The sequence below is a fragment of the Bos javanicus genome, chromosome 21, assembly GCF_032452875.1.
Source record: "Bos javanicus breed banteng chromosome 21, ARS-OSU_banteng_1.0, whole genome shotgun sequence".
In the NCBI taxonomy this organism is placed as follows: domain Eukaryota; kingdom Metazoa; phylum Chordata; class Mammalia; order Artiodactyla; family Bovidae; genus Bos; species Bos javanicus.
The window spans coordinates 22,030,389-22,044,916 of record NC_083888.1 but is presented as its reverse complement, the minus strand read 5'-3'; the positions used below and the strand labels follow the sequence as shown (position 1 = coordinate 22,044,916).

Below are 14,528 nucleotides of genomic sequence, written 5' to 3'. Positions count from 1 at the left end.
GAGTAATGCAGCAGATGCAGGCATAAACAAGCATCTCCTCTTTGCCAACTTCCTGGGCTTTGGCAAGTCACCTAACCTATTCTAGTATCCTTCTCTGTAAAATCTGACTAATAATAGCACCGACTTCACTGGGTTTTGTAAGAATTCAACAACAATGGAACCAGATAAATTTTGCAAAATGTGTTGTGCTGTACAAAGGTGAGGGATGCAAGCGCACCTCTGTGTCCCTGGGAAGTGTTCTCAGTAGGGAGCTCAGAAAGTTCTGGGCAAGGTGAAAACTGCCCAGGGAACCCAATCCTAGAGAAGCTGTTCAGCTGGCTGGGGCAGACATGCTCCCTAGAATCAGGGCATGTCACTGCTGGCATGTCATCAAGGGCATCAATGCTTTTGATTTACTGGAAAAAAAAAGGGGGGGGAGGCGCTCTCGGAGAGAACCTTGACCTGATGGCTGCAGAGCTGGGAGAGGTAGGGCCCGTAGGTGAGTCCTACAGCCCTGGTGGCGTTAGTGCCATGGGAGCCAGTGCTGGGAGGTGTGGGGGAGGGGCAGTGCCCAGAGCCAGCTTCCCAGCCCTCGCCCCTTTACCCTCCCCTTCCAAGGAGTATCTCTCTCTTCCTATTCTGCCAACCTGTTGCTTCAAATTCCACCATGGAATTTGGTGAAATGCACATAATGATAGCTAATTGCTAACACTTATATGGTACTTACTGTATGCCAGGTATTATTCCAAATGCTTTGCATTCTTACCATTACAGTCTCCACTTTGCAGATGAAGTACTCAATATCATATAACTGGAAAGGGGACAAGCCAGCATCCTAAGCCAGGCAGCCTGACTCCAGCCAGGGTCTGCATTCAGAATCACTATATATTACTGTCTATCAGGCTTGAGACTCCGAAGTCTCAAACTACTCAGCTGTAAAATGGGAATATTTGAGAAGATGGCCTTGAAAACCTCTTTCAGCTAGAGAGCTTCTTTCCTTGGAATAAGATTCATCAGTCGCATATGCATGTCTGAGTGTGAGGAACCTATATGGAAGACAGGTTTTGAAGAACAGCAGGGTGTATGTGTGGCTTTAGAGTGGGAGGAGAAAGGGACCCCCCACCCACATAGAGAAGTTAAACTGGAGAGATAGCTAAGAAGACCAATGTCAACTTGCACAGCCAACCCCTCTCCATGCCTGTGCCCACAGACCCGTTGGACCCTGACCTGTGTAGCAGCTCTGGCACAGATCATACAGACGGCCTCATTACCTGTGACGATGCAGGTGAATCTGACGTCGCTGTCCTCGGACACAGCCCGGGACTTGAGTGTGGTCTCAAATAGCGGCTGGGTCTCCTCTGTTAGCTGAGCAATGATGGAGCAGAAGGTGCTCCTAGGAAAGGCAAAGAACTGTTCAGAGCAGCGTTTCTCCTATCTCCACTGCACGATGCCACGGCCTGGAGTGGTCCAAGGTGGCTTCTATCTTACCATGTCCATCCAGCATCCTGTAGCCATGGCTCCAGCACCTGGGAAAGTCTTTCTTCAAGAGAGCTAGGTCTCATGGCCAGGATGGGGGCAGGGATGTGACCAGGGGCTGAATGGAATCCTGACCCAGACCCGTTAAAATGGGTCCCTTCTGACCAGGGACCAGGCTCCTGCGCATGCCAGACCACTAGTCCTGGCATTCCCATTCCATCCTTATTGGGGGGCCTTGCTTCACACTCCACCTTTCATCTTCAGGTAAGCTCGTGCACGGGGGAGACATACACATGGACAGGCCCAGCTTCAGAGATGGAGGTCCCAGCACAGCAGAGCCTCCATTCATGCCATGGAGGGAAAGCCCAAGGGTAACAGGTCCCAGGAACTCAGGGGTCAGAAGAAAAGCCCCTGTCTTTGTGAGGATAGACCCATAGCAGACCAAGAACAAGCTGGCCAATGCCAGGGGTCTAGACCCAATGGCAGCCTCTAGTTCCTAGGAGTATTAGAAAAGAAAGATTCAAATGAATCCTGACCCTACACAGGGCCATGGACCTCCAGTGGAAAGCCAGCCATGGCTCCCTTGCTCCCCAGTGGGTACCACATGCTCAAGTGAATACTGGCAGCTCCAGGACCTACCAGCAGGACTGCCAATCACAAATAGATCCACCCGTGCGAGAGTCAGGGCTTTTGGTTCCCTCGTGAAAGTCCATCTCCCAGAACTCAGAGGCATTTGTGGGCTCACTGAGTTGATCACAGACTCACCAGCACTGCTCAGCATTGACAGTCCTCTCCTACCTGCCCACACGCAGCAAACCACCATGCCAAACCCTTCATGGGCCAGCAGAGACACAATGCATCCCTAGGCGTGACGTGTAACCACATAGCCAGGTTGTGCGGTGCACAAGCCGTGCCCAGCCCTCCCCTTCCCGCCCCCAACCCACACACCCTCTGCTGAGCAGCAGGGAGGACTGTGAGGGATGATGTGAGGAGGAGCAGGAAAAACTATTGGGGGGCAGACAGATCAGTGCTGCTTTGCTCTGTGCCTCGGAAGAAGGGGCAGTTGCCCATGGGCAGCATGTGTCTGCCTGCGACCTCTCCACAGGGGCAGGTAAGAGTCTGTGGGAACACAAGCAGACAGGAGCTACAGCCCTGCTTTGTTGGGAGGGCATCCCCATTCAGTTGACCATCTCTGTGGATGTCATTCTGGACTTGAGTTTGAGGAGAAAGCTTGCATCCCAGGAGGAAGGCCTGGAATCAAGTAAGACTTCTGGACTGAGAGGGGTCCAACCGTCTCTGCACAGGATCACAGATGCTTGGGCCTCTGGGAAGCTGACAGGAGTCCTCGCCCAGAAAGACCACCCAGAAAGAGAATCCCAACTGGGGACTGTGGTGAAGGCTGCCATAACACTCCCTGCCACGCTCCCACCTGGAACCTAAGTAACTTATTAGACAGTTGTAAGAACTGTCTTCTTGTAGCTTACTGTTGGAAGAAACTACTGTCCTTTCCTTTTTCTTTTAATCTAGTCGAAAATAGAGGGTCCTTCAGGATCTAGACTGTCAACGCTCTGACACTTGGGAGTTACAACATCTGAAAACATTTCTCACTGCTCTCATACTACCAGCAATTCCTGACTTCGGGGAATACCAACTCCCAACCAGCAGTTTCTAGAGGAAACTGCCCTGCCAAAAGTCATTGTACTTCTATGATTTTGCAACTAATTCAAAACATCCCTAATTATGTCCTCTCTGCTGCTACTGCTAAGTCGCTTCAGTCGTGTCTGACTCTGTGCGACCCCATAGATGGCAGCCCACCAGGCTCCCCTGTCCCTGGGATTCTCCAGGCAAGAACACTGGAGTGGATTGCCATTTCCTTCTCCAATGCAGGAAAGTGAAAAGTGAAAGTGAAGTTGCTCAGGCGTGTCTGACTCTTCTCGACCCCATGGACTGCAGCCCACCAGGCTTCTCCGTCCATGGGATTTTCCAGGCAAGAGTGCTGGAGTGGGTGCCATTGCCTTCTCCGACCTAATTTGAATCCTAACCTACTCATGAATGTGAACCTGGCTCTTGTACTCAGCCTAGGCTCTTAGGGATGAAGCTGCTTGGACAGGTCTAAGAAAATAAGCAACTGGGTAAGTGAAGAAAACAGGGAAATCAGGCTTCAAGAAAATTTGCAGAGACAAGTGCTCATGCTAGATATTTAACAACAAGGTAGTTATTTCATTATTTTTGTTTTATAAGAAAGAATACTTATCTTTTCAAATTCCCAGACTAAGTCCTAACTGTATTATAACATTCTTATAATGGAAAATCCTAAGTAACTGCTGAAGAGTATAGCTAGGAAAACACCCTCTAGGAAAGTGGATCCAGGGTGCATTTGGTTGGGACAGAGTCATTGCATATACTATCACATTCTAATAACCTGTCACCAGCTTTCTGTTCCTATTTTCTAAACCACTCAGACGTGAGATGGACTCCAAGTCTGCTGCTTCCAGTCTCCTGGGAAGCCAGGAAGTCCACGCACCTGGAAGTGGTCTAGTCCTACCCTGACAACTCCAAGTCCTTCCAACTCCATGAATTCATAAGAATATCACAGCCTAATCATGTGTCTCTATAGAACTCCATAATCATCACTGGTTTTCAACATCTTCAAAGGAACCTAATCCTGCCCATAGGTTTGGTATTTACCTTGCTTTTTTTTTACCTTGCTTTAAATAAACTTCCAAACTCTCTTTTAACACTTAACACACTCCGCTTTGAATGAGTTGGATACCCTGTCTTCTGCCCCTTCAGTATCTACTCCTGTCACAGGAAACGTACATAGTAGCTACTGACCATCCCTGTAGACGTTATTAGCTTTTCAGAAACCAGTTAGCTATGCAGAAATCTTTCTCTGTGTGAAAACTATGGCCAACTCTTCCCTAGATCTACCAGAGTCTGGGAGGAGGCCCAAGCAGTGAAAAGTAGCCAGGAAACGTTCCCATTTTGATCACAATTGTCAGTTCAGCCAGGGGTGGAGAGCTGTCTCCAGTTAAGGAGGTAAGAGGACAGTTGTTCAACAGGCAAACTCTGACTGCGGGCCTGCTGGAGCCCTGCTCTGTCTCTGAAGCGGATTCAGAGAACAAGTTAACACAGAAAGACATTCACATGATAGCCCTGACCTCACAGAGTTCACAGTCTGCAGAGGTGGAGAGAAGTCAAAGGAGAGGGAAATTCAGAGAAGGAGAAAACAGAAGGAGAACTTAAGGGACTGAGGAAAAAAATTTTTTTTTAAGGAAGTAGCCATGGTTAGAAGACAGACAATAAGTTGTCAAACCTAGATATGTGGTTACAAAAACCATGAAAACCTAGGCTGAGGGAGAAACGGGTCACGTGACTGGAGGCTCTCTGCTCTGGTCCCATGCCTATCCCAGGGGCACAGAGATAGAGTTGCAGGCATCTTGGGAACCCCTGCCTATCTCTGGGTCCCGGCACCCCCTTCAAATGGTCCATGCAAGCATCAACTCTGGCCCCCGTGAGATCCATGCTCACTGAGTGCCCGCTCACACCTTCCCCAACCACCCTCTCCGCTCCCCTCACCCCATGCAGCTTGGTTATTAGTGCACAAGCAGTCACCCAGAGACCCCTCAGTGCCCAGACCCAAGGAAAAAAAAAAGCAGTCAGAGAAATGTAATGCAATGGTGTGTTTACCTTCCAGAGCTGGGGTGAGATAACCGGTTGCTTGATAAGCTAAGCAAAAACAGCAAACGGAATCATTAGGCCAAAAAAGCAAAGAGAGGAGGAGGTGAAATCAACAACAGTAGGCAAAGTATTAATCGGCCACCATCTGGGGCCCAAGGGCCTTTCTATTAAAAGGGACCAGCTGTCTTACTTGGCCAGCTCCAGTTAGCAAGTGGCCTCACCACCGGACACCCATGTATCTGAAACCAAGAACTTGTTAAGTGTAGCAGGGTCCAGGGAAATGGTTAGGCAGGAGGGAGGCCCCTCGGGGCTGAGCTTTAAGAAAGGTGTGTCCTGGGTCCTTGAGTCACTCATAGCTGCCTGGCACATCTCCCCGCCTCTGCAGCACACCAGCGGGTGGGGGGGGGAGGCGGGGCGGGGCAGCTCCTGCTTCAACCCTTGGCCTTTTAGGGGAGAAGAGCCCCCAGTTCCTGGAAATCCCCTCAGAGGCTGGGAAGGAGACAGGTGGCTTGGAGAACACCCATTAATATGTTAAAGTACGGTTAAAGAGGCCACGCAAGGCAAACCAGCTGGGAGAGTCAAGAAGAGAAGGAAAACAAAGCGGTTAATTCAGCAGGAACCAGGAGGCACCCAGTTGGGTCAGACCAGCACAAGGCCCATGACGCTGATCACCCCTCCTGCCCCAGGACAGCTGAGAGCTGAAACCAGCTGGGGGCTGGGTAGGCCACTGCAGGGTGAGGATCACACAGAGCTGCCCCTCAGAGATCCAGTGGGTATGAGTCAACTTTCACCTCTGCCTCCATTCCTTCCAACACAAGTATCTCCAGAGGGGTCTAGGGACACAGTTCTTTGGGAGATCTCAGGTCCCCACCCCTCCCAACTACACTTACTCCCTTCAGCTGGCCCCACAGTGAGAACAGCTCTCCCTTCATTATCAACAGCCCAATCTGCTCAATAGAACTGTCAGTCTGCATCTCTAACCACTGACAGCCTGTATCTGTATAACAAAAAACAAAAACAAATTCACCTTATGCCCCCAAACATGGCTTCCACTTCTGTGCGCCTGGATTTATGGATACCACTGGGGAAGTACATCCTTCAGACCCAAAGAGCCCTACCCCCAGAGAAGCTGCTGCTCCAGATTGCAGCTGCCTTTATTCAGAGCTTTAAAAATCCTCCAGAGGCCGTGAGGGCAGACCTCCCATGGTTTCAAGGCACTGGCCAACTCCATCCTTTCCTTATGATGGACTTCCTTTGCCTTTCTCCTTAGAATGGAGAGATTTCTCCTTTGCTGGGTCTGGATTTCTTCCCTGGGAAGGGGACGGGGAGAATCAGCTCTCTAATTCACAGGAAATGACAGCTTCCACCTGCAAGTGGGCAAGGGACTGAGCTGTGACAGTCACCCCTCCCTGGCTCTCTCCAGGGCTAGAGCTCCCCAGCCTCATCCTGATTTCTCCGGGCCTCACCCTTAGATAATCAGCCATGTCAGGAGGAGTCCCAGGCAGTGAAGGCATTTTGTCTTCAAAAGGTGCCTATGACCTGCTGGCTGGGCCAGAGGTTGGCTCAGGGCTCTCACCTAGGAACTCCCCAATTACTGACTGTGAGAGGGTCTGAATCAGAGGCATCAAATGTTGGGATGTCATGTCCGACTTTTGCAACCTCATGGACTGTAGCCTACCAGATACTTCTATCCATAGGATTTCCCAGGCAACAATACTGGAGTAGGTTGCTATTTCTTACTCCAGGGGATCTTCCCAATCCAGGGATGGAACCTGCATCTCCTGCATCTCTTGCATTAGCAGGTGGATTCTTTACCACTGAGCCACTAGGGAAGCTCAGTGATGGGATAAATAGGCCTAAAAACATTCTTAGTGATACTTTCATTTTATAGAATAGAAATTCAGGGCCCACGGAGGAAAAGTCTCTTCATAAAGGAGAAATGTAGGCCTGGGAGGTGGGGGGGAGGGTGTTGGGGGGTGGTGGCAGGGCAGGAGGGTGGGGGGAACCAGGACTGTTCCTAGAAGCTGGGGCCTCCCATTCCTCCTGGCTTTCATATATTCTGGGACACAAAAGGCCCCCAGAAAGTCCTGGTCTGATGCCTCAGTTTTCCTGAAAGACCTAGACAATTTGCTTTACCCAAGCTGAACAAGAGATGCCACAAAACTACAGCAAATATCACCGGCTCTACTGTTCCTCTGGGCCCACTTGGGCCAGAACATCCAAGAAATGAGGAAGCAGAGATTTCTGGAACGTCTCGATGTCCCTCAAAATCCAGTTATAACTGCAAACACCTGACTGTGGTTCCTTAACCTTCTCTAGCTCATCCAGGCTCCATCTTCCCATAAAAGTGAGGTTGGATCTGTAGGAAGTTGGGGCAACAGTTTGGGCGGGTTACATGCATGTTGGACCTCTCACTCCTGGGCTAACTATGGATTGGAAATCCCCCCAGGGTTGGAGAAAAGAAAGGAATGCATAGGAAGACAAGTTCTAGACTTGGGCCAAAGCTTCTGATACCTGGCTCCCAGCTCAGCTGTCCATCAGCTCACAGGGGCAGTCCACTCTCCCAAGGCTCACAGAATGATGACTCACAAGCTCCATGATAGATATGTATGGAAGTAGACCCAGGAAAGGTTGAAGTCAGGAGTGGGTGGGCTAGAATTTGCCTCTCAGTCAGAATTCTGGAAGAGTCAGGGCTCAGGAGCCAGGGTTAGCTGACAAAGCCCTCAAGGGACCCTCTTTCTTCATCTCTTGGCCCCTCTTCCCATCCCCACAAGCATTCAGGTTGCTCTGAGAGACAGAAGGCTGTACGGTTGCCTGCTCTAACACAAGAGTCAGGTCTTGACAGAGAACTATGAACTGGCCCCTGCCCCACCTCAAGTCCCCAACAGCCCCATTCACTGTTATAGTCTCCCCTCCTTGGCCAGAGGCTTTTCCAGAGGTGAGAGAAACCTGGCCTTCCTGGTACCTCAGGACCTGGCTGGTCTGTGGCTACCTGGAAGGGGCAAGCCCACAGGCCACGGTCTTGGGCTAGAAAACCCTCCCTCCCAATGTCCCAGCCCTGTCTCTCCAAGCACTTGATGAAAAGAATCTCCATTTAAGACCATTCTCGCTCAGGCCCAAAGGGACCTAAACCAGACACTTCTAACTCACCTGCAGTTCTCAGGCTGACACACTGCTCAACAGATGTGTAATTGTATCTACAACTGCTCACCCTTTTTCCTAACAGCCCCATTCCCCTGACCTCCAAGTTATGTCTGGTTTGCAAGCCACCCCAATGTTGTCTCCGAGAAGGGCCCTGCATCCCTCTTCTGCTGTACCACTGGTGCTGACAAAGGCCAGACACAATCTCAGTTACAAGAGTGAGACAATTGTTGAGGCTCCCACAGGCCAGTCAGCTTCACCACGGACTGGATAAATACACACATTCCATTCCAGTTTTTCCATAGATCCAGTGGTTAGAGGAAGGGGCATGCTTTCTTGGCAGCCAGGGGCCTTGGCGAGTCTGACTCAGTCACTAACAGCCCTCCGCCCTGCCCGAGACATGTGACACCATTTGACGAGTTTTATGCAGAAACCGGTTCTGGTTACATTTGAACTTTTCCAACTCCAAGGTCAACAGAACTCAGCCAATCCACGAGGAAGTGCCTGGGACTTTTCCTGAATGTCCTTGATGTCTGTTTTTGTGCCATTTTAAGAATGGAGGACAAGAGGTCCCCAGGCAGCTTCTCAGAGGAGGGGCTGTTTTCTGTATATAACCTATGATTAGCCAAGTTCTGGGGCAGCAACACAACCACTCACCCACTAGCCATCCATCACAATTCCCTTTGGAATAGACTCCAGAGTTGGAGGGAAACTAAGCTGCCCTTAGTTTAGAGGAGACAGGAAGTGTTCATCTTCATGGTAATGCACATGTCTCTGTGTGTCTGTGTGCCTTTGAGGGCCAAGAGACTAGCTCAGTCGTGTCCGACTCTTTGCGACCCTATGTAGCCCGCCAGGCTCCTCTTTCCATGGGATTTTCCAGGCAAGAATCTTGGAGTAGATTGCTGTTTCCTACTCCAGGAGATCTTCCCAACCCAGGGATAGAACCCCTATCTCCAGCATTGCAGGCAGATGCTTTACTGTCTGAGCCACAAGGGAAGCCCTTGAGGGGCAAAATGCCAATCTATCCTCTTGTGAGTCTTTCCACCTGTGGGTACCCTAGCTCCTAAACCAAAGCAACCATACCTCTTCAACTCTTGGAAGAGGATCATTTGGGCTCCTTCCCTTGGCACCCTGGGGATGGCACCCATCACCCCAAACTGGGCAGGGCGACTGGCTGCCTCAGAGCCTGGAGCTCTGAATCCTCAGGCAGACTGACCAGCATTTCAGGCCACCCCTTCACCTCACCAGCCCCCACCAAGATCCCAGGAAAGACCAGGGCCCAGAGGAAGCACCTTCTTTGCACAGTTTATTTCTTCCCAGTGACTCCTGAACTAAGCAGACCCCCTCAGGGCAGTGCCTCTGGCATCCCCACCACCCCCTCCCCGCCAGCCAGCAGGAATGTCAGCCTGTCTGGCTTTCCTTATCTGGAATCCGAGGCCAGGGAGTAGCTGAGCGTGGGGCGAGGATAAGGAGGGGCGGGAGTGAGGTGGGGAGATAAGGAGCCACTCGGGACCCTGGGAAATCACCCCGAAGTAGGCCTTCATCGTCCCCAGGGCCTCTCATGGCCTGAGGCCTGAGGCCCACGGAGCCGGCAGAGGCCAGGGAGACCCTGAAGGGCCCTCAGGGCCGGTCTGGCACCATATCTCCACAGGCCGGGCGGGGCCCCTCCTGAGGCCTCGCTGGCGGCCTCTGCTCGCCCGCCGGCCCGGCCCCCAGGGCGCGACTCACCTGGTCTCGGGCCGCACGCTGAGCAGGTAGCTGCGGCTGGCGGGGCTGGGGATCCACACGGGCCCGTCGTCCTCGCCGTCGCCCCCCGCCTCAGACCGTCCACCCGAGCCCCAACCGCGGCCGGGGGCCCTCCGCGACCCCATGCTGCTGCCGGCCCTGCCCGCCTCCTGCCCCTGCCCGCGCTCCCGGCCCCTGCCCGTCAGGCCCGCGCCGCCGGCCGCCTCTCTCGCCCGCGGCTGACGCGCGCCCCTATTTATAGCCCCGGGCCCGGCCGTCATCACCTGCTGCTGTCCCTCCCCCGGCCCGGGCCGGCCACCGCGGCCTCCGAGGCGCCGGAGGGCGCCGGGCCGCGAGGGGCCCCGCCAGGCCCTGCCTGAGGGGCCCACTCCAGGGCGTCGGCTCCTTCCCTCAGCCGACTGCCCGACGTGTGTGGAGCGCCCTCTTGGCGCCCGCAGCCACCCCGGGCATCGGGGTCAGGGGTCAGAGAGGCTTCAGGGAGCAAGAGCGGAAAGGGTCGGGGTGCGGTTCTAGAATGGGACTGAGCGTATGCCCCTCACCTTCCTCACCGGGTCTCTGGGACCCAGGCTTCCTGCCAGCCTTCCTTCCCCACTCTCCCTGTTTTGCAGATGTGGAAGGTCGGGCTTTGCGGCCTTTGCCTAGTGGAAGGTGCGGAAGGACCAGAAGAGCTGCGTGGGGTGTAGGGGGCAAAGCCCCGAAAGACCAAAGATGGCCGGGGTTGGGGCTGGAAGAGGCAGTGAGGGGGAGGGGAGGGAGGCTCAAAACCTGGACTGAATCCAGCGGGAGCCCAGACCTGTCCCTCTTCCTGGCGGCAGCCCTGACTGACCCTGGCCTTGCCAGTGGCTGTTGGCCCAACACTTAGACCCACACCCACGTACCTACATAAGTAACCTCAGTTCCGAGGAGGCCAGAACTCCTCAGAATGTTCCTCTCCATTATCTAGGGTAGATTAGGGGTTCAGTAAACATCTCTAGGGAGAAGGCGATGGCACCCCACTCCAGTACCCTTGCCTGGAAAATCCCATGGATGGAGGAGCCTGGTAGGCTGCAGTCCATGGGGTCGCTAAGAGTCGGACACGACTGAGCGACTTCACTTTCACTTTTCACTTTCATGCATTGAAGAAGGAAATGGCAACCCACTCCAGTGTTCTTGCCTGGAGAATCCCAGGGATGGGGGAGCCTAATGGGCTGCCGTCTATGGGGTCGCACAGAGTCAGACACGACTGAAGTGACTTAGTAGTAGTAAACATCTCTAGAATTATTGAACCTCCTTCTCCACCCTGTTCAGCCTCCATTTCCCAGCACCCCAGGGGGAAGTGGGCTGAGTCCTAATACCCAGAAACACGATATAATCATTCGACACTTTCTTAGATCAAAATCCTAAGTACTGTCTAATTCTGGTTGTAAAAGTGGAAGTGACCACAGTCTGTGTGTGTGTGTGTTAAGTCACTCAGTCGTGTCTGACTCTCTGACCCCATGGGCTACTGAACTGTAGCCCACCAGGCTCCTGGGTCCAAGGAATTCTCCAGGCAAGAATACTGACATGGAGAATACCCCTCCCTCAAGGGCTCTTCCCACCCCAGGGATCAGACCTGGGTCTCCCGCATTGCAGGCAAATTCTTTACCATCTGAACCACCAGGAAACCCTGTTTACTCATCCTTTCTTCTCCTACCCCTTTGAAAGCATCCAGAAAGTATCTGAGCTGGATGGTGATAGCCTAGAAAATTGGAACAAAGGAGAAGAACCCTCTGTTCTATAAGCTGCACTCACATCCTTACTCCTTTTGGAAATGGCTCTTCTTTCACTATGTGCTTCTAGTGGCAACTGTTTTGATCCTACATGCTCCCTCCCCAACTCCCTGAAACCTCCCTCAGACTCAAGCCAGTCTACTCATGGTACCCAGGGGCCCTGATGCTGGGAACGATTGAGGGCAAGAGGAGAAGGGGGTAACAGAGGTTGAGATGGTTGGATGGCATCACTGACTCAGTGGATGAATTTGACCAAACTCTAGGAGTGGACAGGGAAGTCAAGCGTGCTGCAATCCATGGGGTCTCAAAGAGTCAGACATGACTTAGGACTGAACAACAATGGGCGTAGAGACTGAGCACGCACATATCTCCTTGACCACAGAAGTAAGCATCAGACCCAAGCTGTGCCAACCAAGGTTCTTTACCAAAATGTTTTCAACTGGAATTGGGAAAGAAAACCTGGACCTCTGTGGTGGTTAGCTGTAAGCTGCAAGGTCCCAGCTTTTAGTAGCGATGTTTCTTGCTGTGTGGAGAAGCCAATCTGCAGTGAGGAAGAAGGAAGCTGACACAGAGAGAAGCAAAGGCAGGGGGCACAGAGTCCTGCTGGCTTCCAGGTGCCTTGTTACAAGTGTTCCTGAGACCCAACTTTATCTGTGGCCTTCCTGCAGGTTGGCAGTTCAACCATTTCCTGGAAACTGTATCCAAAAATTATCTCACTTTGCTCAAGCTGATTCAAGTTAGACTTCTATTAGTGAAGTCTAAGAGTCTCAGCCAATACTGAAGACTTTTCTTCAAATGAGCCTGAACTTGCCAAATTTGCCCACACACACCCACACATATGATTTTCTGGTTTCCTGGAGGCGGGCATATTAAAATCTCTTCAGTTGTCTACAGGACAGTCCTTCACATATTCGAAAGTCTACTTGGAGTTTTGGTTCATTTGTTTAAGTTTAGAGTACCAATGGGGCTTCCCAGGTGGCACTAGTGGTAAAGAACCTGTCTGCCAATGCAGGAGACCCAAGAGACTCAGGTTCAATCCCTTGGTCGGAAAGATCCCCTGGAGAAGCACATGACAACCCACTCCAGTATTCTTGCCTGGAGAACCCTATGGATAGAGGAGCCTGGAGGGCTACAGTCCATGGGGTCGCAAAGAGTCAGGCACAACTGAAGTGACTAAGCATGCACCCATGTATCAGGCTGGAGCACATGTGCTAGAGTCAAGGGTCATAGGACCTGTGCCTTCAAGACTCTTATGGTCTAACAGGGTGAGAGGAATAGAAGCAAAATACACTGCAAGGTGAAATGTGCAATTATAAAGCTATGTATAGGGGAGCATAAAGTATAGAAGAAAGAGTAGTTGGCTCTGCCTGGGGATTTGGTTAGGATAGTTTTCAAAGAAGAAAGTAAAGCTGAAGAAAGATTTTGGAAATGGCATAGGCGTTCACAAATAGACTGTTGTGGGTGGAGGGTAGGGTAGAATATTCTAGATGGAGAGACTAGTATGCACTAAGATAAGGAGGTATGAAACAGCTCAGTATTCACGTCACTCAAGTGTTAATGATTTGGGCAAATAGAGAAGTGAGGATATCCCTGGTGGTCCAGGGGTTACAGTGGTTACAAATTTATGATTCCAGTGCAGGGGTCATGGGTTCAGTCCCTGGGCAGGGAAGTTCTGTATGCCTTACGGTATGGCAAAAAAATAAATACACGTTTTAAAAAACTGAAAAAAGAGAGAAGTGATTTAGGCAGGAACCCTCATTGTGAAGGCCTTGCCTAGTCCAGTGAGGAACCTGGACTTACCTTTCAGGCCGATTCTCTTCTGACAATGGAATATGGTGCCACTAGTTACCCCAGTGACTCTCCAGTTCATCCATTTCCTTTTGAAAATGTTACACACACACACACCCACAGAGGTCAAACCAGAGCAGCCCACAAATGAATTAGCACCTTTCTGGGTGTGGGCGTCACACAATTAGCAACAACTTTTTGGCAGTCAAATTATTCCAAATTATTTCAAAGCCTGTAAATTTTCAACACAAACCTTTGTTCATCTAAGTCCACTCCTACTTTACCTACTTGTAAAGTCTTTTTTTATCCTAAGTGTAAACTTCCACTTTTTTTGTTGTTGTTAAATCTCGTTTTCCTAATCTCACATTCCCTTTCCTTCTTACCTGAATCTTTTTGAATTCTGCTCCTGTCATCCAGTGTACAATCTGTTCTTCTCAGCTTCTTGCTATCTGCCAATTTAATGATGATCAGGGCACAGCTGAGTAAGGAGGGTCAAGGCATTCAAGGATGGAGAGATGGAAAAGGCACACTCTCTTTCCTGGATTTATAGTCTAGCAGGAGAAAGAGGATATATAAATTGGTGTTTAACAAGAACTAGGCCAAAAGTCCAAAGCCGCAGGTTACAGTTCGGCCTTTCCACTGAGTGTTGTGTGTCCTTGGGCAGGTGGCTCACCATTTCTGAACTTTATCTCTCTCCTTTGTTAAGAGGAGTGAGGTCATGATCCTTTATGATCCTGAAGGTCATAGCTGTTGATCCAATAAGGATTTATTAAGTCACAGCTGACTACAACACACCAGGCATTATGGCAGGTATTGAGAGTGTTATAGTCTTTATCCTTGAGAATTTCTCAAGCCTGAAAGAAAGACAGAAAATTAAAACAGAATCGCCATCAATCCTCTGACAGAGGATTGCACAGAAGAGCACATGCTGTGGCTCTGTGTTTGGAAATAACCATGATACAAGGCAGT

The 14,528-nt window shown here is 51.1% G+C and overlaps 1 protein-coding gene across 3 annotated transcripts in view; it reads right to left on the bottom strand.

Moving 5' to 3' along the window:
• The window catches only part of ALPK3 (alpha kinase 3), a 53,268-nt gene extending 42,930 nt beyond the window's left edge, over window positions 1-10,338 (bottom strand). The window contains exons 1-3 of one of the 3 annotated variants that reach the window (XM_061393993.1): window positions 10,006-10,338; window positions 5,146-5,184; window positions 1,251-1,372 (exon numbers count right to left, since the gene is read on the bottom strand). In XM_061393993.1, the coding sequence (XP_061249977.1) occupies window positions 1,251-1,372; window positions 5,146-5,184; window positions 10,006-10,283 (439 nt within the window). In that variant the 5' untranslated portion in view covers window positions 10,284-10,338. The remainder of the gene's footprint in view (window positions 1-1,250; window positions 1,373-5,145; window positions 5,185-10,005) is intronic. The other 2 variants (XM_061393991.1, XM_061393992.1) reach the window with 2 other exon arrangements.
• Window positions 10,339-14,528: the final 4,190 nt, after the last annotated feature.